This window comes from Nansenia antarctica (assembly GCF_963989245.1).
Source record: "Nansenia antarctica genome assembly, chromosome: 9".
NCBI lineage: Eukaryota > Metazoa > Chordata > Actinopteri > Argentiniformes > Microstomatidae > Nansenia > Nansenia antarctica.
Window position 1 is genome coordinate 40,586,169 of NC_137679.1, and position 24,467 is coordinate 40,610,635.

The following is a 24,467-nucleotide window of genomic DNA, read 5'->3' on the forward strand; positions in this document are numbered from 1 at the left end:
CCAGCCGTCTCAGATTGACAGTTGACATCCATTTCCTGTTTCCTTATAAGACCTGAGTGGAGGGAAATGAAGAGTCCCTGTGCGTCTCCCACACAACTGCCTTTCATCATCTCACAATTAGTGACACACACACACGCACACACAGACACACACACACGCACACACAGACACACACACACACACACACACACACACACACACACACACACACACACAATTAGTGAGAGCATTCTCTAAGGGGAGATGGACTTCCTCTCCCAGCTTGTCTAACTGCACTCGTTTTAAGATATCTATTGCTTGTTTTATCTTGGCAAGTGATGTTTTCCTGTTCTGTTGGCAGATAGTTTTACTTATTTTAAGTAATATATCCCCCATTTTATTGCTTTTTTCTTTCTTGTTTTTGAGAGCTGACATTTTGCAGTGCCCAAGATAAATACTGATCACTTTATGAAGAGACTGGAGGAGAGATGAAAGGAGAGATTATCGATAGACAGGAAAGGGAAAAAATGGCATTTAAAGGGAAATCTCTTCCTCGAAACATTGTAAAGCAGGCCGGACAGGAACCAGATGTGCATGGAGGTGGAACAGAGGTGGTTTCCACTTGACAAGGAACCTTGCCTGAAGCCTTTATCTCAGAAGGTTAACACACTCTTACGACATGCAGCTGACTCCAAGTTTCAATCCAGTCGGTCACAGAGGCCTGTTTTCATCGATATCTAAAATGTTGCCCAAAATGTCGACCTGAGGACAGTTCACTGTTACGTTAAGCAGCCAGACTGACTTAGACTTTTTTTTACACACACACACACACACACACACAGACACACACATACACACACACACACACACACACACAGACACACACACACGCACACACATACACACAGAGACACACACACACACACGCACATACTGATGGATAGATGATTCAATTTCTTAGTCAAATGTGTTTGTTGTGCTTTGGATAAAGGCGTCTGCTAAATGCCAAAAATCTAAATGGAAATGGAAACACACACGCACACACACACACACACACAACCCTCTGTGGAGAGGATTCATCAAGGCACTAACTAAAACCTTCTGTTGTTAGACAGTCTGTCCACGGTCTGATGTTCATTTCAGACAGCTCCAGTCTGAGGGCTAATAATAGCCGATGTGACACGCTGTTACAACTCCCTAAGGAGCTGTGTCATCATCGCCACGGCGACGTCTGATGCGACACCCCTGCACACAGAGACGTAACCAAACGACGCCGGGAGCCTTTCCAGAAATAACGCGCTGAGGAGCGCTCCGTGACCTCCCTCCTTCTCCCCCCTCAAGACCGCTGTCACTGCGGCGCGTACGTGACGTAGCACACTAATGCATCATATCATATCATCGCAAGGTTCCTGGTTCAGATTCCGACCCTCGACATCTCTTGCATGTCATCCCTCCTCTCCCTCACCCATCCTTCCTGTCAATCTCTGCTGTCTCTATCCTCCTCTCGCTCACCCATCCTTCCTGTCAGTCTCTACTGTCTCTATCCTCCTCTCTCTCACCCATCCTTCCTGTCAATCTCTACTGTCTCTATCCTCCTCTCTCTCACCCATCCTTGCTGTCAATCTCTACTGTCTCTATTCCAATAAAAGCAGAAATGCCCTAAAAATGTATTTAAAAAAAAAAGACTGCTGTCATTGTCCCCAGAAGCAGACCCTGGGTGATAGAGCTGCCTCACCTGCTGTCCCTCTGCCAGCTGCTGGCAGTGTGGACTCTTTTAATTAACAAAGAAAAAGAAAATAGTATTTTCTAAAAACCTACCTGTTCAGACAGGCTTCTAATGCACAGGGCTGTATGTAAATACTGTATATGTTATGTTGTATGACTGTCCTCTTATATTTGTATTATAATGAATGAATGAATGAATGAATGGCTGTGTGTGTGTGTGTGTGTGTGTGTGTGTGTGTGTTAATGTTAATGTTAATGTTAATTTTATTTATAATGCGCCCCCCATCCAACTTTTACATCGGCCCGGGGCGCAGCCCGGGTAAAGGAACAGATAAAGACAAAGACAAGGAACACAGAAAGCAATCAGACACAGATGACTTAAACGTAAATCTCAGGCATACCATTCACAACAAATAGGGAGTAGACTTAGGGAATATCATTTAGGAAGAGGTGGGTTTTTAACTTGGCTCTAAAGGAATCCAGAGTGGGGGCAAACTTGATGGCAGAAGGGAACGCGTTCCACAGGGTCGGTGCTATCACCGCAAAGGCACGGTCACCCATCCTCTTGAGGTTGGTACGTGGGACCCTCAGGCTGAGTTGGGCGTCGGATCTGAGCCTGGGTCTGGGCCTTGAGGAGGTAGACTGGTCCAGGAGGTCCTTGATGTAGGGTGGGGCGAGACTGTTGAGAGCTTTAAAAACAAAGGTGCAGATTTTGAACTTCACTCTCTTCTTCACTGGGAGCCAGTGAAGGGAGATGAGGACAGGGGAGATGTGGTCCCTCATTTTGGTGCCTGACACCAGCCTGGCAGCGGCATTTTGGACTAGCTGCAGGCGGTAGATGGTCTTATCAGGAAGACCAGCATAGAGTGAGTTTCAGTAGTCAAGCCTAGATGAGATTAGCATGAGGACGACCCTCCTCAGGTCGCTGGGGGTGAGGAAGGACTTGATCTTGGCTATGATGCGTAGTTGGTAGAAACATGCCTTCACGACGGAGCTCACTTGTCGGTCAAGGTTAAGCTCGGAGTCAAAGATGACACCGAGGTTCTTGACATGTGGTCTGACAAGGGTGGACAGGCTTCCCATGTTGGTGCTGAGCTGAGTGATGGCGGTGGTGTTGCCGATGAGGAGGATTTCCCCCTTGCTCTCATTCAGCTGTAGGAAGCTCTGGGCCATCCACTCCTTCACATCGCGGAGGCAGTCCATCAGGCGCTTCAGATCGGCGGGGTCGTCAGTGTTGATTGACAGGTAGAGCTGGGTGTCGTCCGCATAGCAGTGGAATGAGATCTTGTAGCGTTGAGGGATTAGACATAGGGGGAGCATGTAGAGGGAGAACAAGATGGGACCGAGGATGGAGCCCTGAGGGACCCCACAGGTGAGGTTGGCTTGTCTGGAGGAGCTGTCTGCTACGTGGATGGCGTGGGTTCTATTGCTGAGGTAGGACTTAAACCACGACAAAGCGGTGTCGGTGATGCCAACCTCCAGCTGGAGGCGATCGAGGAGGATGGCGTGGTCTATAGTGTCAAAAGCTGCGCTGAGGTCCAGGAGGACCAGGGCAGCACATTTCCTGGAGTCTGCGATGAGGAGGAGGTCGTTCCAAACCTTTAAAAGTGCCGACTCAGTGCTATGGCCAGGTCTGAAGCCAGACTGAAACTTCTCCAGGATGTTGTTCTGTTGGAGGTAGGGCCACAGCTGGCTGAGGACAGCCTTTTCCAGGAGCTTGGACACGACGTGTCCACGATGTGTGTGTGTGTGTGTGTGTGTGTGTGTGTGTGCGTGTGTGTAGTATTTTAATATTTATGACATGATTTATGACAGTGCTTTGAGTCCATGAGAATGCTCTACAAATAATAATAACCATGGGAACAACCTGCGTACTTATTCTAGACATACACCGAATAATTCTCCCATGTTTAAACCAGACATTGCTGTATGTATGAACATACAGTAAGGCACCGTTTTCCTAGAACGTGGGGTGGGGGGGGGGGGGCTGACCCCATCATTACCACCATGCTACTTTCTGTGTCAGCATAGTTTTGCAGATCAAGCAAGTTGATTAAAAAAGGTTGAAATGGCTAGAAAGGCCTTTGGAAATGATGTACGGGCAGGGACGACACTGAGGGTGGTAATTGCATGTTGAATCAATATTCTGTAGTTTCTTAATTTGTATAAATCACAGTAATTCTCTCTGTGCAGTCTGTTTGGTGCTCTGCCTGATGTCCCAGGGAGTCACTCACGACACTTCCGCTCGACTGAGTTCATAAAAATCGGATCGTATTCAATCAGAGCAGGACAGGACCACTTAGGCAGAAAATGAGCAATGCATTTTTTCCGGTTACAGACCACATGAATGACTTTCAATGAGATGCCGTTAGTCCCCTCCCTACAGGTTTTAGACATTAGAAAAGCAAGCTTTTGATACGCCCAAAATCAACATTACGAAGATTTTTTTTAAAACACGTAAAAAAAAGTATTAAAATACTAATATTTTTCTTTTGACTTTCAAAAATATAGAGATTCTGAGTATTTAAACGTGTTTAAACGTGTATCAAACATCAGTACTCTTCCATATCGGGCCTGACTCGGTGTCGCTCAGCGTCTTTCCGCCTGACTTGGCGGTTCAGTCCTGATATTTCGTGATGTCTTAGCGGGCCATTGTTAGAGGAAGGGCCGCTGCCGCCGCCGCCGGCCCCGGCATTGTGGCCGATTATTTAGTTGAGTTCCTCCCGTCGGTGTGAAAGTCTGGTGCTAAGCAAACACTGCCCCGTCCCTCTTTATCCAGTTCCGGAGTTCCTCTGCATATCAGACAGGCAGCTGCGTTCATGCGGACCAGAGGAGATCTGCTAAAACATCTTCTGTCCCTCAGCTGCGCTGGGACGGGATTAGGCTGGCTCCGGTCCTGCCCTCTCTCTCTCTCTCTCTCTCCTCCCCACCGCTCTCACACCAGCCCTGTGGAGAGACCAGGGCCTTATTTACCCTAGACATCAAGACATTATCTTATTAATGTAAAGCCATAGCCCTTCTCAATAATTGCTGATCATTGTACCTTATATTGCACTTTACATGTTCTTGCACTTAGTTGTACAGTATTTATTCATAATATCCACTCATATTGGTACTGTATTTTGTCTTGTTGAGTATTGTCGTGTTGTCGTCTTGTTGTTGTATGTACTGTAGCTTGTTTAGTATGTAGGTTGAATACCAAATCATGTTCCTAGTGCACTGCACATGGCGAATAAAGTTGAATTGATAAATGTTTATCTATATACATACAGTACCAGTCAACAGTTTGGACACACTTCCCCATTCAAATGACTGGTACTGTGTATCATTTTACTTTTATTTTTTATTCTGTTTACTATTCTCCTCTTGATGTATCTTTTTAATGCTGTATGCAAAGCACTTTGAATTGCCCCTGTTGTATGAAATGTAATGTGCTATACAAATAAACTGGCCTTGCCTTGCCTCAATCCTTAGCATAGCAGGGCTATTTTAACTAATTTAGAATGGGGGGGGGGGAAAACCCCCATACATCAAATGAAAGCAAATCACATTTTGGATGATAATCATGTTCATATTCTTCACGCTGAATGGTAAAAACATGGTGCTGCTGTTCATGAAAAAAAACATCCTCTCTCTCTCTGCTACTTTGAACGGTTTAAAACAGCAGGCCGGTTGAGATAAGGATCCAGGAAAAGACATGTACAGAGCAACACAACCTCCCGGAGGAACAGCCATCCCCGCAGGACATTCTCCTCTTTGATCCAAAAAAATGATTAACTCCTCTACCCAACAGGTATTTCACGGGGGTGTATGTGTTAAGAAATACATGTAGTAGGCCTACAGTATGTGAAAGCTTTGAGTGAATGCCAACAACCCAACACATCACACCCGATCGGATGGTTCACCTGACACGAAATCCCCAGCCGTTGTTAAAAGGTTAATACAATTATTTAAAAGGTTAATATAGCCTACGTATATTTAGTACACCACACAGCACACAGCACACGATGACACAACACGGTGAGTGATAAGCTGAAAGAAAGTTAGGCTATGTACGGCTTCTTTATCTGTGGAAATGCCTAGTCCATAACACTTAACAGTGGTATTGGGGTACAGTACAGTATATCAACTATAGGTGTTCATAGTAGACACATAGGGGGGGGTGGACGGTTGAGTCTGTGTGGTGGAAGGCGGGCGCGGCGGTGGCGCTCACGTGAACACCCGGTATCCAGAGCGCAGTGAGCGTGCGCTAAGCCAGGCGGACAGCTGAGTCAGCGCCTCCTCCGCCGTCTGTGGGCTCACTCAACAGAGTCTTTATCCCCGGCGACAGGACCCGCCCCGGGGCCGCGAGCGTCCCTGCGCAGCCGTCAGCAAATCCCCGGCGCGGCCCTGGAATTCTCACGGACGCTCCTGATCCGCTCTCTCCCAACAAGCACGACCGGAACTATGGGGTCGAGAGGGAGGGGGGAAAGGGAGGGAGGGGAGGGAGGTAGCAGAGAGATGCCACCTTCGTAGTAAAAAAAAAAGAAGTAGTAATTCTTCCTTCTTCGAGCATTGTGACTGCCAATGGCCCCTGGTACTAGCATAGATTATTTTTTCTTACGATGACTGATGGATAGATGATTCACTTACTTACGCTTTGGATAAAGGCGGATGCTAAATGCCATACATGGATGTAAATGTAGTAGAGGAGACAAGACAACACACTGCAAAAGGTTCCGGTTTATCACGTTATTTGTTATTCGGTTTAGTAATTCAACCCCATTCAACCCTCATACACGTTATAAGCTCACTGTCAAATGAGCAGTTCCATTTCTCTCTTTCTACACTCCTGATAATTACACTCCTGTCCTCTCTCTTACCTGTCCTCTGTCATCCGATCCTATTTTCTACAGAGAACAACATTCGTGCGCCTCTTGACATGAAGCATGACCTACCCTTCCCCACCCCAGGAGGGAGCCGGAGGTGAGCTGGTGACTGGAGGGGTGCCTACCATCACATCTAAGGTCCCTACCATCACTGGGCCGTTGTGCCCTTGAGCATCAAATCCCACCTGAAACACCACCACTAGTGTGCCCCTTGCGTAAGGCACTCAGCCCTCAGTTACTCCAGGTGGGGAATGTCCCTGTCCCTGTAATTCGTAATTGTAAATCGCTTTGGATTAAAAAGCTGTCTTCTAAATGGCTAATTCCGATTCATATGTGAGTCCGTCCTTCCTTCCAGCCAGGCTGTGTGGCCCCCCTTCTCTACCCAGGCTGCCCTACCCCGGCCTGGGCCGTTGTAAGTCTGTGTCGGGGTGTCCGTGGAGGGCTTAGTCACTGAGGCGGCTCTGGTTCGTCTCCCTGCAAGCTGAGGCGCGTCCACAGGTAACCGGAGCAACCGCTGCTACTGAAGGCCCGTGAATGCTGCAAGCCTGCATTCCCTCACCTGCCCCGGGCACACACACACACTGCACACTACACACACACACACACACTGCACACTACACACACACACACTGCACACTACACACACACACACACACACACTGCACACTACACACACACACACTGCACACTACACACACACACACTGCACACTACACACACACACACTGCACACTACACACACACACACACACACTGCACACTACACACACACACACTGCACACTGCACACACACACTACACACACACACTCAGAGACACACACACACACTGCACAGTGCACACACATACACTGCACACTACACACACACACACACTGCACACTACACACACACAAACACTGCACACGGCACACACACACTACACACACACACACACACACACACTACACGCACACACACACACACACTCAGAGACACACACACACACTGCACACTACACACACATACACTGCACACTACACACACACACACACTACACACTACACACACACACACACTGCACACTACACACACACTGCACACTACACACACACACACTGCACACACTGCACACCACACACTGCACACCTCGACACCTCTGTACACACACACACACACACACACTCACACACACACACACACACGCACACACACACACACACACACACTACACACACACACACACACACACACACACACATATACACACACACACACACACACACACACACACACTGCACACCTTGACACCTCTACTCAGAGACTGAGAGGAAGACACATACACACACACACAGATGCGTGCACGGCACGCACACAACCACACAGACGCACACATGCGTGCACGCACACAACCACACAGACGCACACATGCGTGCACGCACACACACACACACACACACACACTGTACACCTTGACACCTCTGTACTGAGAGACAGAGAGGAGAACACACACACATGCGTGCACATACACACACACACACACTGTACACCTTGCACCTCTGTACTCAGAGACAGAAAAGAGGACACACACACACAGTACACCTCGACACCTCTGAAAGAGAGGAGGACACACACACACATACACACATGGGTACACACACACACACACACACACACACACTGTACACCTCGACACCTCTGAGAGAGAGGAGGACACACACACACGGGTACACATACACACACACACACACACACACACACACACACACACACACAGATAGATGGCCAGCGTGCCAACAAAACTTCCTCTGCCTCACAGACTTCATTAATTTGTGGTCCGACCAGGCGGAGATGATCTGGTGAGCTTCGCTAGGGGCGGAATAGCGCATGCCACTGCATGCACCTGTACACTAACTGCCTGTGTGAAGGTGGTTGTACACACACACACACACACACACACACACACACACACACCGGGACTGAGCATGGGTGTCTGTTTCTGTCTCCTGGGCCCAGTCGTTCAAAACCTTTCGAGCTGGCTGATTTATTTCTGGGACCCCCTCGAAAAACAAGATAGCACATCTCAATAAGTTATTCCTAATAAAAGAATTTCAGATTTCCCCCAATACAAAAACAGCCAGCTTGCTCGATCTGATCCTGGATAGCAAAAAAGAATCAGGATCATCCACATTTTCAACAACTGGGCCCTGGTTAGATACGAAGTGAAAAAGGCCCACAGAACAGTATGTTCAGAAACATAGAAATACACTTTACATGTGCAAACATGTGTTGGGGGAATAAAAGTATTCCTTACGGTCTAATTACAATAATAAAGCAGTTGGCTGACAACTACAGATTTCCGTCCTGGAAGGTGCATGATAGGAGGGTTAGGGTTAGGGTTAGGGGTAGGCATTTTGGGGTGGAATAAAAGTGAGTCTTAAGCAGCCAGTGAACACAAACGTTATTGTCTGCAAATTGTCTGGATATTGCTAACTGTTTCCTGTCTTATTTGTCACTTGTGTCCTGTACTATTGTCACTTTTTTTTATCTTGAATTATGCCTATTGCCTCATTGTCTTGTGCTGCAATGTCAGGAACCGAAGCCTAAGAATGTTACTCTCTTACACTAAGGTGACGTAACAATACAACTTGAAACTTGAAACGTGAAACTTATCACTCAGCACCGAGTTTGTGACATCAAAATGAATGCGGTCCCTCAGTCAACGTGTGTTCCCTCATCAGGCGGGGAAACATCGTACAAAGTTGTCATCGAGCACATGTGGATATGATGCAACACCGCATATTTGGATGAAGAGATTGGTAGAACCAGATCACAGAAAAAAAATGGTTTCAAGTATTGCCGCTGGTATTGGCTACTAGTCAGAAATGTCTGATTCATACATCATACATTCATGAAACCAGTGAATCTACCAAACTCCCTTTTTTAAACACAGGCCCCCATATGAAACAAACAACGAGACACAAGTTCCCAAAGGTAAATCTCTCTCTCTGTCCAGGAGCAGCAGAATGCCAGCGGAGCTGACAGGTATGTGCATATTGGAATGTGCTTCTCAGCCACACCTGTACGGAACACAGGGCTGCCACAGGCCTGGCTATCTCTCCCTCCGATTGGCTGATCCCCCCGTGATTGACAGCCGAGGGAACTATTTGGCTCCCGTCCACAGGCCCCGGGGGGCAGGTATGGTGAGTTCAGAATTTGGACCAATGGGAGCCGAGGAATCTGTCGGAGCCAGGCGGGGCTGCAGTGAAATAAAACTCATCAATGGGGTGTGTCTCAAAAGTTTGTCGGCAGTCAAAGAGTGAGGGCTTACTGGCGTACCGGGACCAACCGACCAACCGACGCACCGCAGGCTGGGCAACCCAACTGACACCGGAGAGAGAGAGAAGGATCCAAGAAAATGAAGATTTTTGAAGCCCCTCTGCCCTCTCTCTCTGCTCTCTCTCTGCCTCTGGCTGTTGAACACATTCTTGGACATGGACCTGGTAGGACTGGTATGAAAAAGCAACTTGGGAAAAGCCTTTTTTTTAACAAAAATATTTTCTTTTCATTATATTTTTCCATCTTTCTGGTTGTTGTTGTTAGGACTGGACTTCTGTGGACTGTGATCCTACAGATGGACTCATGGTGTTAGGCAACGGATAGGAGGGCACGTGAAAGTTCAAACTGGCTTTTGTGCAAGTGTGTGTGTGTGGGAGGGGGGGACGGGGGGACGGGACGGACTTAGACTTTGAGTAGTCAGTCAGTCTCCCAGAGTTGCTAGTTGCGGTTGTCCTCTGCTAGCGGCGGCGGTATGGTTGTTGTTCTGATGACACTATGGTCGCTCACATCTCCTTATCACTTTTCCAGCCCAGCTGTCGATTCCGTATCCGTTGGACGGAGAACTGATAAGGGCATGTGTCTGACATTAACGACAGGTCACCATGACGACAGGTCACCGGGACGACAGCAGCAGCAGCAGCACAGTGAAAGAGAGACAGAGAAAGAGAGACAGAGAAAGAGAGACAGAGAAAGGGGGTAGTAGGCGTTTAGGTAGCACTAGTGCCTGCGTCTGACATTAACGACAGCAGCAGCGCAGTCAGAAATGGGGTCCGAGGGGGCGCTTGGTGGCGAAATGCATTAACCATCGACCGTGTAACCGCAGGGTTCCCGGTTCGATTCCGGCCGCGGACATATCCTGCAAGTCATGCCTTCTCTCTCTCTCTCTCTCTCTCTCTCTCTCTCTCTCTCTCTCTCTCTCTCTCTCTCTCTCTCTCTCTCTCTCTCACCCATCCTTCCTGTCAAATCTCTACTGTCTCGATCGTAATAAAAAGAAAAATAGGAGTGGGCCCCACTGCCCCACTCAGAAAAAAAAATGGTCTGAGACAGAGAGAGAGAGAGAGAGAGAGAGAAAGGAGTAGGAGTTTAGCGAACGCTAGCGTTTTTTTTGCATACTCCCTTCTGGAGAGCTTGTGTGGATAGCTGTGTCATAGACGGCCCCCAGCGGTTTGTTAGCCTAAAGATAGTTTCAGATGTACACTCAGGTGTGCAAACATTTGTTTTATTCATACACATACAGCAGCATAGAAGGTGTTGTCTAGAACCAATAAGCTATAGCCAAATAAAAAGGTATGTAAAAGGGTTCTCCTTCAGGGATAAGAACTATTGGTTCTAGATTACACCTTTTTTCATGTAGCATGATGTAACACGGTGTCAAGGTGTTTACATTGGATTTTTCCCTCAGAATATACTCTGAGGAGATAAAAGACTTGTCTGATTTTAGATCATTGTAAATGTGTTTAACAATTAGTTTAGATTTTTTTTTTGCTTTACTTTCTCACAAGTAGCCAACAAAACATCTTGATCGATAGATGAATCTGTCTAACCCTAAGAACTTAGTTTGTTTCAGTTTTTTTAAATGTTGGCTATTCAACAGGTTTTTGACATTTTATGTGAGACATTTAAACAAATGTCTCGCGTAAAAAGCAGTTAGTATTTAAATACTAAAACAGTAAGAAACTGATTCTTTCAGGCTATTCAGACTGACCTATTTTCTTCAAATGTATGTTAGTAGGTGAGTTTGAGAGAACATGTCCAAAATGACAACGCATGATTGACAGACTGTAAACCATTATCACCTGAGACTAGTGTGAGAGCTCTACATGCATTATGTAACCAGGGGTAAGTCATTATCTCTACTTATGCAAAACGCAGTGACTTCCAAACCCACAAATATGTTTACTTAATAAGATAATTTATGTATCTGTGCTATAATTATAAGTCACTAGAGATAATAAAAATGTGATACTCCTAACCTCATTATTACAATTTAATAACATAAATTACCTAACCTGTTCTCAGGGTTGGCTCCCCAGGTCTCCACCGAATTTCAAATCTACAGAAACATTTGTCAGTTGGATGTTCAGGTGCCGCTTGGGCTATTTACGGTGTTAACTGAGGACCTCCTTGGTGAAAGATGTGATTGTTTCTCCTAATATATTGTGGTTTTATATGATGTATTGATTTCTGTTTTGAACTGTGTTGTGTTTTGTTATTGTGTAAATATTGTGGACTGAGTACACCTGCAAAAGAGGCATTGGTCTCAATGCGTTTCTCTGTATAAAGAAAGATTAAATAAATACAAATGGTAATACTTTATAGTGCTATGATCTAATAAAACATATTCTCATCAAATGACAAGCTACAGTGTTTCATGCTTTTTAAAGACCATTAGGTTGGATTTAATATAATGGAAATGGTCTGGAACATTTTGTTTTGTCATAAGTGGGTCAGGGTGCAGTGACTACTCTCAACAGAAGAGGGAACTAACTTATCTTTTTGGTTTCTCATTGTTTCTCAAATTCAACATTCATAATCATCTTTTCACATTTCATATGTTGTTCAAACAGATCAGTCACAAAACCGATGTACAGAACAACAAAAGTAGTCAAGTCATTTCACTGAATAGACTTTATTTAGTTTTTGTATAGTTGTATTTAAATGAAAATAATCAACCTGAATAAAGAAACATGTGGTGAATAATGATTTGGTTACTTCAAAGTAGGAGATGGTTGCAATAAAGTGCTGAATCTACCTCTAGTGCATCACTGTGGGCAGATATTGCTAAATTGGAAATGCTGACATATGACAAAGACATGTATAACACACGTTTAACGGAGCATGTACTAATGTAGTCTACAATCCACCTCCCCGAATCTGAGCTGTTGCCAAATATAATAATGAGGAATCGAAGACACAGCAAACTAATCATTATGGTCCATGTATTTTATAAAATCCATCATATTTATAATGATGTATTATATATTAGAATTACAATGAATGTGACAAAGCTTTTAAAATATTTCCTTAAAAATATATGAACAACTTCAGCTTTGTGCATCCTCTCATTAAGGCTCCGAATGAAACAATCACCTACTAAATGCCTTCTTTAGTAACCACTACATCTTCTCAGTAACATCCCACACACGCATCATCGTCTAAGGTCATTTGGGTCGACAACATTAACAGCTCACTGTATCGGGACAGAGAATCATGTTTAAAGGTTAAAGTGCACAGCAATATAAACGTGTAGCAGTCGTCAGTAAGGGTAACACTTTAACACGACATTCAAGTTAACATCCACTGCAAAACAACAATAACATATTGTACTACTAATACGGTATGAAACATAAACCACACATCATCCCCCTAGACACTTATTTTAAGACCTATCAGGATCGGGACGGGAGTGTAAGTAATATGGTGGAACATCTAACATCCAATATGGTGGAAATGCACTGTTGTAGTCGCTTACAGGGTCACGGGTTAGCGAACGAGGGTAGCCGTAGCAACAGCAGGGTGCGTAGTGGGGTAGCTCCAGCAGGGGGTGGGGGCGCCCCGTCATCAGGCCAGGCCCACCATGGAGGCACTGAGGTCCCAGAGCCTCTTGGCGGCCTCGTCGTCCCGGGCCTGGGGGGCCGCTTCTTTAGGGGCGCAGTCGCTGTCGGGGTACACAGGACAGAGCCGTGTTAGCGAAACAAAACAGCAAGCTGTTGCTAACAGTCACCCCCCCGCAATCCGACTTGCTATGATCGAGTTTCAAAGTCGCGACCTCTGGCATGACAACGCGTGTGACACACATCTGGAGCTGAGCGGCGAGGCCTGTTCTCTAGACTCAGTAGTTCACTTTAATCTTGTTTTTAAAGTCAAGACTAACATTGTGACTGACAACAGCCCCTGGTCATAGCATAGATGACTTTTGTCTTATGATGACTGACGGATAGATGATTAAAATTATGATAAATGTCTGCCAAAAATGTAAATGTAACATCTCCTCAAATACCCGATGTAAACCAGCTACGCTATAGAAAAAGCCAGTCATTCGAAAGCGAGGGTGGGCGTGTTTGAACTTGAGGAGTGAGTTTACCATCGCAACTCGGTTGCTCAGTGACATTTCAGAACAACAAAATGGCCAATGGTGTGGCCTGCGGTGGTCCAGTGGTCTGGCACCATGGCCTACAGTGCACACATACATGCCCATATCGGCATGGGTCAGAATGGGCCCTGCTGACCTACCCTCCCCTCCTTCCTTCCTGTCTTTCTCTACTGTCTCTGTCCAATACAAAAACTGAAAGATACGAGAGTGGGACTGTCACCACGCCAAATTATTTTTTAATTTTTTTAAATATACCTTTCCACAGATCCACTGTGATGCGTTCCCTCCTACCAGACGTGTGCTTCTCTGTGGGTTCAATTCCGCTGATACCATACTGACACTCACTGCAATGTAAGTCGCTTTGGATAAAAGTGTCAGCTAAACGGCGTATATTATTATAATATTATGTGCTGTCGCACACTGGTGTGCCTTGGGCGCTGGCGAGGTGTCTCTTGGAAAAGCACATAAAAAACTTTATTTATGATGATTTACATAACTATAATCATAATGTAAAGCAAGGTGTGCCGTGGAAATACTTGAGGTGTGCCTTGGAAACGCACATAAAAAAGTCTTATTTATGATGATTTACACAGCTGTAATACATATTGGGTAGGTTTCATAGACAAGGCTTAAGCCTAATCCTAGACTAAAAAGCATCTTCGATGGAGATTTTACATTGAAAGTGTGAGTTAGTCCAGTACTAGGCTTAAGCCTTGTCTATGAAACCGGCCCATTATGTAAAGAAAGGTGTGCCTTGGAAATACTTGTTTTCATAAATGGTGTACCTCCTTGTGACCAAAATGTTTTAGTTACCCACTGGGTATATTATGTTATTCTATAGTTCCTGACCTGTAGTAGGGGCCTGTGGCGTTGGTATATTATATTATTCTATAGTTCCTGACCTGTAGTAGAGGCCTGAGGTGGTGGTATATTATGTTATTCTATAGTTCCTGACCTGTAGTAGAGGCCTGAGGTGGTGGTATATTATGTTATTCTATAGTTCCTGACCTGTAGTAGAGGCCTGAGGCGTTGGTATATTATGTTATTCTATAGTTCCTGACCTGTAGTAGAGGTCTGAGGCGGTGGTATAGTATGTTATTCTATAGTTCCTGACCTGTAGTAGAGGCCTGAGGCGTTGGTATATTATGTTATTCTATAGTTCCTGACCTGTAGTAGGGGCCTGAGGCGGTGGTATATTATGTTATTCTATAGTTCCTGACCTGTAGTAGAGGCCTGAGGCGTTGGTATATTATGTTATTCTATAGTTCCTGACCTCTAGTAGAGGCCTGAGGCGTTGGTATATTATGTTATTCTATAGTTCCTGACCTGTAGTAGAGGCCTGAGGCAGGGGTATATTATGTTATTCTATAGTTCCTGACCTGTAGTAGAGGTCTGAGGCGTTGGTATATTATATTATTCTATAGTTCCTGACCTGTAGTAGAGGCCTGAGGCGTTGGTATATTATGTTATTCTATAGTTCCTGACCTGTAGTAGAGGCCTGAGGCGTTGGTATATTATGTTATTCTATAGTTCCTGACCTGTAGTAGGGGTCTGAGGTGTTGGTATATTATGTTATTCTATAGTTCCTGACCTGTAGTAGAGGCCTGAGGCGGTGGTATATTATGTTATTCTATAGTTCCTGACCTGTAGTAGAGGCCTGAGGCGGTGGTATATTATGTTATTCTATAGTTCCTGACCTGTAGTAGAGGCCTGTGGCGTTGGTATATTATGTTATTCTATAGTTCCTGACCTGTAGTAGAGGCCTGAGGCGTTGGTATATTATGTTATTCTATAGTTCCTGACCTGTAGTAGAGGCCTGTGGCGTTGGTATATTATATTATTCTATAGTTACTGACCTGTAGTAGAGGCCTGAGGCGTTGGTATATTATATTATTCTATAGTTACTGACCTGTAGTAGAGGCCTGTGGCGTTGGTATATTATATTATTCTATAGTTCCTGACCTGTAGTAGAGGCCTGAGGCGGTGGTATATTATATTATTCTATAGTTACTGACCTGTAGTAGAGGCCTGTGGCGTTGGTATATTATATTATTCTATAGTTACTGACCTGTAGTAGAGGTCTGAGGCGTTGGTATATTATGTTATTCTATAGTTCCTGACCTGTAGTAGAGGTCTGAGGCGGTGGTATATTATGTTATTCTATAGTTCCTGACCTGTAGTAGAGGTCTGAGGCGGTGGTATATTATGTTATTCTATAGTTCCTGACCTGTAGTAGAGGTCTGAGGCGTTGGTATATTATGTCATTCTATAGTTACTGACCTGTAGTAGAGGCCTGAGGCGTTGGTATATTATGTTATTCTATAGTTACTGACCTGTAGTAGGGGCCTGAGGTGTTGGTATATTATGTTATTCTATAGTTCCTGACCTGTAGTAGGGGCCTGAGGCGTTGGTATATTATGTTATTCTATGGTTCCTGACCTGTAGTAGGGGCCTGAGGCGTTGGTATATTATATTATTCTATGGTTCCTGACCTGTAGTAGAGGCCTGTGGCGTTGGTATATTATGTTATTCTATAGTTCCTGACCTGTAGTAGAGGTCTGAGGCGTTGGTATATTATATTATTCTATAGTTCCTGACCTGTAGTAGAGGCCTGAGGCGTTGGTATATTATGTTATTCTATAGTTACTGACCTGTAGTAGGGGCCTGAGGCGTTGGTATATTATGTTATTCTATAGTTCCTGACCTGTAGTAGAGGCCTGAGGTGTTGGTATATTATGTAATTCTATAGTTCCTGACCTGTAGTAGGGGCCTGAGGCGTTGGTATATTATATTATTTTATAGTTCCTGACCTCTAGTAGAGGTCTGAGGCGGTGGTATATTATATTATTCTATGGTTCCTGACCTGTAGTAGAGGCCTGAGGCGGTGGCCTGGCTCTCGTCCACAGCGCAGTAGATGGAGGTCTGGGCCCCCTGCCAGGGGGTCTTGATCATCCAGATGAAGGGGGCGGAGAGCACCCTCTTCCACAGGGCCATGGTGGGGAAGAAGTAGCGGCCCAGCTCCGTACGGATCACCCCTGGGTGGAGGCTGTACACCCTCACCCCGCTGCCTGGCACAGGACAGCAGAAGGACAAACTATAAATACATTTAATTGATTTGTTTTAGCATTGTAGCAGCCAATGGCCCCTGGTTTTGGCATAGATTACTATTTCTTACGATGACTGATGGATAGATGATTCGCGTACTTAGACAAATGTACAGTATTTGTTGTAAGCCTGCTTTGGATATACGTAGGCGTCTGCTAATTGCCAGAAATGTAAATGTAAATCAGCACAGTAGGGCTGACTACCTGAACCTAGATTAAAAAGCGTTTTTTCAAAGTGTGCCCACTGAAAGGGTGATTTAAATTAACACATTTAAAAGAAACGAATTAACACATTTATTCCAGGACCAGACTTAACCTTTGTCTGGGAAACCAACCCAAAGGCAAGAGACTGATGATATGATATATCTGGGGCTAGTTTCACAGATAAGGCTTAAGCCTAATCCTAGATTAAAAAGCATCTTCAATGGAGATTTTACATTAAAGGTGTGATTTAGTCCAGGACTAGGCTCAGACCTTGTCTGTGAAACCGGCCCATTATAATGCATCAGGACATATACAGGAAGTCCCCATCCACTACTGTACCTTCCAGTCTGGCTGCTAGCTCTCTGCTGAAGAGGACGTTCGCCAACTTGCTTTGCCTGTAGCTGACCATGGGGTCGTAGTCTTTGTCAAAGCTGATGTCATCAAAATGGATCTTGCCTGTGGAAAACAGCAGTCGTTTGATCAAACAAGTTCAGGTAGAACTGAAAGAATGTTTCATAAGAGGAAACCAATGGCTCGGGGTGATCAGAGTCAGGCTGGAGGATGTTAAATCCTAAGGTTTTCAGATGTCTCTTAGGTCTATCTTTCTTTTATTTTGTATTTTATTATTCAACTGTCACTTTATTTAGTTGTTGTTGTTTGTGGTACCTATCTATCTATCTATCTACCTACCCACCCACCCATCTATCGATCTACTGTATCTATCTATCTATCTATCTATCTATCTACCTACCCACGCACCCACCCACCTACCCACCCACCCATCCATCCATCTATCTATATCTATCTATCAATGCCCAGATAAGCATAACATTCTCAGAGAGCCGTCTACCCTTCTCGTGGGCCAGACTGGACACGTTGACGATGCGGCTGGGCGTCGACTTCCTCAGCAGGTCCAGCAGCAGGTTGGTAAACAGGAAGTGGCCCAAGTGGTTCACACCCAGCTGCATCTCAAAGCCGTCCTCCGTCGTCCATTTGGGACACATCATGATCCCTGAGAGGAACATGTCATAACAGATTACATTGTGTACTTTATTCATTATTTTCATTGTAAATTGTTATTAGTTTTTTTATGTCTGCCTCTCTTGGCCAGGACGCTCTTGTAAAAGAGATTTCTAACCTCAATGAGACTTTTCCAGGTTAAAATGTGACACGGTCTGATCAATATTGGTCCGCAAGTCGGCATCCGATTTAAAGTTCAGACTTTTATTTTGAAAAATGTAAACACATTTCAGCGTTGTTGGAAATCAATGACATACTCGCTAGTCAACTAACTAAAAGAAAAAGAAATAATACAAGTTAAAGGCTTCCAGTTTCTACAGAGTCGGGGAAGGTCAAGGTCTCAGTGTAGGACAGGATAGGGTCACACCTGCGTTGTTGATGAGGATGTCCAGCCGTGTCTCCGTGTCCTGCAGGTGTTTGGCCGTGTCCCTGACAGACTGCAGCGAGGCCAGGTCCAGACGCTCCACCACCACGTTGCCGTTCCCACTCCGCCTCCGGATCTCCTCCGCCGCCGCGTTGGCCCGGGTCATGTCCCTGCAGGCCAGGATCACCCTGGCACCTGCACACACACACACACACACACACACACACACGGACAGACATACACATACGCACACACACACACAGGCAGGCAGGCAGGCAGGCAGACAGACAGACACACACACACATACACAGACAGATATGCACGCACACATACGCATTTACACACACAGACAGACAGACGCAGACACACACACACATGCACACACACACAGGCAGACAGACAGACACAGACAGACACACACACACACACACACACAGGCAGACAGACACACACACACACACACACACAGGCAGACAGACACACACACACACACACACACACACACACACACACAGTTGTCTTTTAAATAGCCTAACTGTCACTTCTGACTGGAGTGTCAAGGTCTGAGTGAGTGAGTGCAGTGCAGTGCCAGTTTGAAGGATGTCCGTTCATCCCTCACCCCTGTTGGCCATGTCCAGGGCTGTCTCCTTCCCAATGCCAGTGTTCGCTCCCGTTATCAGGACCGTCTTCCCATCCAGTCTGGCCTTGCTCCGGCACACAGCCCCGGCCATCCATCTGCGCAGGGCGAAAATACCCACTCCTGACAGAGAAACCGTTTTTAGATTACATTAGATAAGATTAGATTGGATTAAATGTTATTGCCATAGCACAGAGTGCTATGTACTGAAGTACTGAAACAACAAAATGTAGTGTGGCATTTAACAAGATAGTGTGCATAGTGCAAAATACATGATAATGTACACAGTGAAAGGTATTACAGTGTAGTTATACAGTCAGCACTCGAGTTGAGGGGGGATGTTCTAAAACTGCCATCCCCCCTTTCCATCCCTTATGTCATTTTATCAATGAACGTGGTATTACTGCTATTTCAACATTTAGTTTTGCGCATATTCAGTCAAATACTGTGGGCGCACATATGCAATGACATTTTTACCAAGTCACTGACGCTGTGGGGATGCTACATTTTCCCATGATAAAATCTATCATCCCCCCTGATTTTCTTTTACAACTTGAGTAGCCTACTGTATACAGTGATGTAATACAGTGTATTACAGTATAGTTTTGTTTGAAATTGTTGTTTTTACCTATTGTATTTGTGCTGCGAAATGGTGTGTTTTTAAATTGAAATAGTTGTAAAGTGCTATACAAATAAAGTTATTATTATTATTATTATTATTATTATACATATAATAATATGTAGAACTGTTGTATAAAGTATGTGTTTACTTCTCTAATTTTTCCTTGCCTGAGGCTGTAGGACAACAAATGTAAACATTGGTTCCCCTACAGAACAAGGGCAATAGGTCTTGAGGTATGTAGCATATGTAAGATGTATAATTAGAGACTAGTGTATAAATACTAGTATATAAATTCAGGACATTACCACTGAGTATTATAGTTGTTATAACAACCTGTTGTTATAAATTACATGACTGTTGCTTTTCCAACAACCTGTAAACAGATGGATGATGGATCTGTCTTCACTCTAATGATAACAGTTTTTTTTTTACTTTGGTCAAACATTGTATGAAAGCAAAGCATCCATGCATAGGCCTGTCTATAGAACTGTAATGACACAAACCGCTGTAGCCTAATATAATATAATATAATAATAATATAAGCTCACCTGTGACCAGGACCACGGTGAGCCCCACGGCATGCTCATCCATACACTGCTTCACGTCTTTGGCGTAATTCTGCATGATGTTTAATATGCTGGGGATCAAAGTGAAAATCCACCCAAAAATAGGCAAAAATAAATAAATCAACTTGCAGAGTCCAGACACACTACTCGTTTCAATTGCTTTTCTATCCTTGGGCGTCACCCTGCTTTGGACCAGTTCAGAGGCTGAATGCCACAAAGTAACAAAGTTAATTCGGAGACACGGGATAACATGTAACAACGCCGTTCTAATAGAACCATGACGTAACTAAGGCTGCGTTCGAAAAGTCGGTCTGGAAATCTGATCAGCACTCATGGAATGCCTCTTGTCCAATCAAATGACTTGGTCTCTTTATAACGTTGAACCCAGTGTGCGCTCCGGCGCTCTCGGAGCATATTTTACGAACGCATCCTCTGTCGCAAAATAGAGGCGACAGCTTATTCTTTTTATTTTCAACGGGCGAGTTCTCTGACGGCTCCTTTACATAGAACAATGTTTTTAAAATAGACTCTAAGCAAACATGATGCATTCATAAATTATTATTATTATTGTGTAATGTTTTGTGTAAATATTGCTTCTCTGTCAAAAGGTGACCCGGAAGTATATATCCGTGCCACGTCAGTTGTGGTGGCGAATTGTCTCTTTGTAAACTTTTTTCCCCATGCAGTCAGGCATCAACATTCATGAAGTGCCTACGGTCATAGCCTGAGTTAGTTAGTCACATAGACACATCTCCTTTCTCTGGCCTCCAGGACCATTTGATCATGCGTCCCCTCGGACTGTGCACTTTGTTCCTGCACCTAACCCTGGTGTTCTCCACTGAGCTGACGTTTGAGTTACCTGACAACGAGAAGCAATGCTTCTTCGAGGAACTTGACAACGATGTGAGGTTTGACATAGACTTCCAGGTAAGTTATTTCGTGTTTTAATACATAAATAGGCCTACATACATGTGTAATTCCTTTTTAAACATTATTCCAGATACATGCACCTCGTCCCCTTCACACGGGATGACATTGATATCTATAGGCTAGTAATAATAATAATAATCATAATCATATCTATCCTGATATCTACCTTCTCTCTCATTCCAGGTGATTGCTGGAGGAAACTATGATGTGGACTGTTTCGTAACAGATCCACTGAACAATCTCCTGTATCAGGAGAGGAAGAAGCAGTATGACAGCTTCTCTCACACCACAACAATGAAAGGGCACTACAAGGTCTGCTTCAGCAACGAGTTCTCCACCTTCTCTCATAAAACGGTGTACCTGGACTTCCGAGCGGGGGAGGAGAGGCCGCTACTGCCCGACATGAACAGAGCCACGGCGCTCACTCAGGTAAGGTCCTCCAGGTGAGCCCATCCAGGTGAGCCCATCCAGGTAAGGTCCTCCAGGTGAGCCCATCCAGGTGAGCCCATCCAGGTGAGCCCATCCAGGTAAGGTCCTCCAGGTGAGCCCATCCAGGTGAGCCCATCCAGGTGAGCCCATCCAGATGAGCCCATCCAGGTAAACTCATCCAGGTGAGCCCATCCAGGTGAGCTCCTCCAGGAGCACGCCGTAGATCACTACAGGGATCCATGTCTGATAAAACGGAAGCCTAGATTGTTGGCTTCAGGTATAGCCACACCTACTATCAGGGCGGAGACCTACACACACTGGTTCGCTCTCCGCCTCAGAAGGAGGGAGCTGCGTGTGAGCTGGTGACTGCAGGGTTGCCGGCATCATATCTAAGGTGCCGCCTGATTAACCCCCTGATTGGGGCGCCGCTGACTATGGCTGACCCTGTGCCTAGAGCAAAAAAAATGTTTTGGTTTGCAATATTGAAAGATTTTAATAAACCGATATAACACACCTACCATCTCATACATCAAACAGTCTCTTTTCTTTTCTTTAATATTTTTTTCTGAGTGGGGCAGTCCCACTCATATTTTTTTCTTTTTATTGCAATAGAGACAGTAGAGATTTGACAGGAAGGATGGCTGAGAGAGAGAAGGATATGTCCGCCGCGGCCAGAATTTAACCGGTAACCGGTAAACGCCACCAAGCGCCCCTCAAACAGTCTCTCTTCTTCTTCGTCTCCGTGTCGTCTTTCAGATGAAGTCCGCTTGCCTCTCCATCCACGAGATCGATATAACACCTCTAACACCTCAGACATCAATCAAACGTCTCTTTTCTTGTCTCCGTGTCCGCATCTTCCAGATGGAGTCCGCTTGCCTCTCCATCCACGAGATCCTGAAGGTGGTGACGGAGTCCCAGACGTGGTACCGGCTGCGGGAGGCGCAGGACCGCATCCGGGCCGAGGACCTCCACGAGCGCGTGTCCTTCTGGTCCATCGGAGAGACCATGATCCTCTTCGCCGTCAGCATCGGCCAGGTCCTGATGCTCAGGAGCTTCTTCAGCGACAAGAAAGGCAGCGTGTCAGTCGGCACTTAAGCCTGATAAAACACACTGTGGCTGCGTTCGTAAATTCGCGCTGTGGAAAATCTGGAAATCAACACTCATGGGAGTCTGGCCTCTTGTCCAATCACAATTGGTCGGTCCCCTTTATGACGCTGAACCCAGTGAGTGTGCGCTCCGGCGGCGCTCTCTAAGAGCGAATTTACGAACGCACGAACACGTTATGTCACCATGGGGCCATCGGGGTCTAAGACTGTCATCGTCTCTGTGTCCCCATAGACATACCGTGACGTTGGAATTATACGGTTCTATCTCCATTTTTGTCATGTTATCTGATCCATTAGGTGTTTATTAATGCCTGTGTGGTGTTATTTTTTAAAATATTGACATTTTTGAGTTCATAAAATACAAACGTTCCATCTCACAGAACATAGGCTAATGGCATGTAAAACCTTTGACGCTCAATATCTCTGAACTACCCTAAACGGAGATAGAACCTTATAATTCTAAGCTCACGATACGGTGAACACAGTGATGTGAGAATACCTGAGTGGCAGTTGAGTTGATGTCAGTTTGATGTAATGAGGCGTTAGTGTAACCGTCACACTGTCTAGGAGTGTCCAGGTTCACCATTCTGCCTTTATCGTGACGATAGTTTACAGTAATTTACAGTGAAAAATAACGGCACATGTTTAGTAACCAAAGAATGAAACACTACGCCTATCGTTTTAATGTTGTGGTTGTTAATTTATCTTATGTGCAGAAATGTTGTCCGGAACCCTCCGTCCGTCACACAAACACGTACACACACACACACACACACGTGTGCGCCTTAAATGGATTTGTGCAATTAAATTGCCAGTTTTTGCCAGATGGATTTATATTTGTAATTCACGTTGATAAAGAGGATATTGCTTTTGTTTGCTGTTACATTGTTCTAGTCTGTTGCTGAGTGTGGTTGTAAGTGTGGATCTTGAATGTTCGATGTTTGCAATAATCCATCCATGGCTAATGAAATGACTGAAATCATTTTTCAAAAAAGAATCAGAAGTAAACTATTTTGTTTAGTGAAACCTTCTGTGTCTGTCTGACTGTCTTTTTGTGAGAGAGCAGGTGAGTGTTGGGAGAGTGGGTGGAAGTGTTTCATTGATTTACTGCGACATTGACTTCAGCTTTCTCCAAGAATCTCCTTACGGCCTAATCATTCTCGCCTCGAGCCTTGGGACGAGGTTAACATTCCTCCAGTCCCAGCGCTGTGCTTGTGATAGGCCTCTGCCTTTTTATGTCATCATCACATCGCAAATGAACATTTAATCTTGTCGTCTGAGGGTTGCTGGCATCACATCGAAGGTATCCTACCACTGCCGTTGTGCCCTTGAGCAAGACACTTAAACCCTAACTGCTCCAGGGGTGCCTGTCGAGGGCTGACCCTGTGCCTGGGAGGGATGATAATTTCCCCTCGGGGATCAATAGTGTCTTCTTTCCATTGAAAATCACGTTAGGTGTCTTTCAGTGTAGTTCCTTTAACAGTCCAGCAGGTGGCAGCAGTT

General features: G+C 45.1%; 2 protein-coding genes across 2 annotated transcripts; one reads left to right on the forward strand and one right to left on the reverse strand.

Annotated features, from left to right (window-relative positions):
- Window positions 1–12,588: 12,588 nt before the first annotated feature.
- Window positions 12,589–20,722, reverse strand: LOC308164876 (retinol dehydrogenase 13). The gene is made up of 7 exons (XM_080538930.1): window positions 20,482–20,722; window positions 19,294–19,434; window positions 18,678–18,869; window positions 18,141–18,302; window positions 17,630–17,746; window positions 16,846–17,050; window positions 12,589–13,547 (listed from the first exon to the last, which is right to left on the reverse strand). The coding sequence occupies exons 1-7, from the start codon at window positions 20,555–20,557 to the stop codon at window positions 13,451–13,453; spliced, it is 990 nt and encodes a 329-aa protein (XP_080395056.1). The 5' UTR covers window positions 20,558–20,722; the 3' UTR covers window positions 12,589–13,450.
- A 431-nt stretch (window positions 20,723–21,153) lies between these two features.
- Window positions 21,154–24,114, forward strand: tmed3 (transmembrane p24 trafficking protein 3). Its single transcript, XM_080538758.1, has 3 exons — window positions 21,154–21,426; window positions 21,613–21,858; window positions 22,720–24,114. Exons 1-3 carry the CDS (start codon window positions 21,283–21,285, stop codon window positions 22,951–22,953), a joined length of 624 nt encoding a protein of 207 aa, XP_080394884.1. The 5' UTR covers window positions 21,154–21,282; the 3' UTR covers window positions 22,954–24,114.
- The last annotated feature ends 353 nt before the right edge of the window (window positions 24,115–24,467 follow it).

What these genes read in the sequence shown, in the direction of transcription:
- LOC308164876 (XM_080538930.1), bottom strand. Translation starts at nt 20,557, where the DNA reads ATGCAGAATTACGCCAAAGACGTGAAGCAGTGTATGGATGAGCATGCC. An exon ending in CACCGTGGTCCTGGTCACAG is followed by an intron (nt 19,435 to 20,481) that starts GTGAGCTTATAT and finishes TTTCTCTGTCAG; the next exon opens with GAGTGGGTATTTTCGCCCTG. An exon ending in CAGTCTGGCCCACGAGAAGG is followed by an intron (nt 17,747 to 18,140) that starts GTAGACGGCTCT and finishes TGTTTTCCACAG; the next exon opens with GCAAGATCCATTTTGATGAC.
- tmed3 (XM_080538758.1), top strand. Translation starts at nt 21,283, where the DNA reads ATGCGTCCCCTCGGACTGTGCACTTTGTTCCTGCACCTAACCCTGGTG. An exon ending in GGTTTGACATAGACTTCCAG is followed by an intron (nt 21,427 to 21,612) that starts GTAAGTTATTTC and finishes CTCTCATTCCAG; the next exon opens with GTGATTGCTGGAGGAAACTA. An exon ending in GAGCCACGGCGCTCACTCAG is followed by an intron (nt 21,859 to 22,719) that starts GTAAGGTCCTCC and finishes CGCATCTTCCAG; the next exon opens with ATGGAGTCCGCTTGCCTCTC.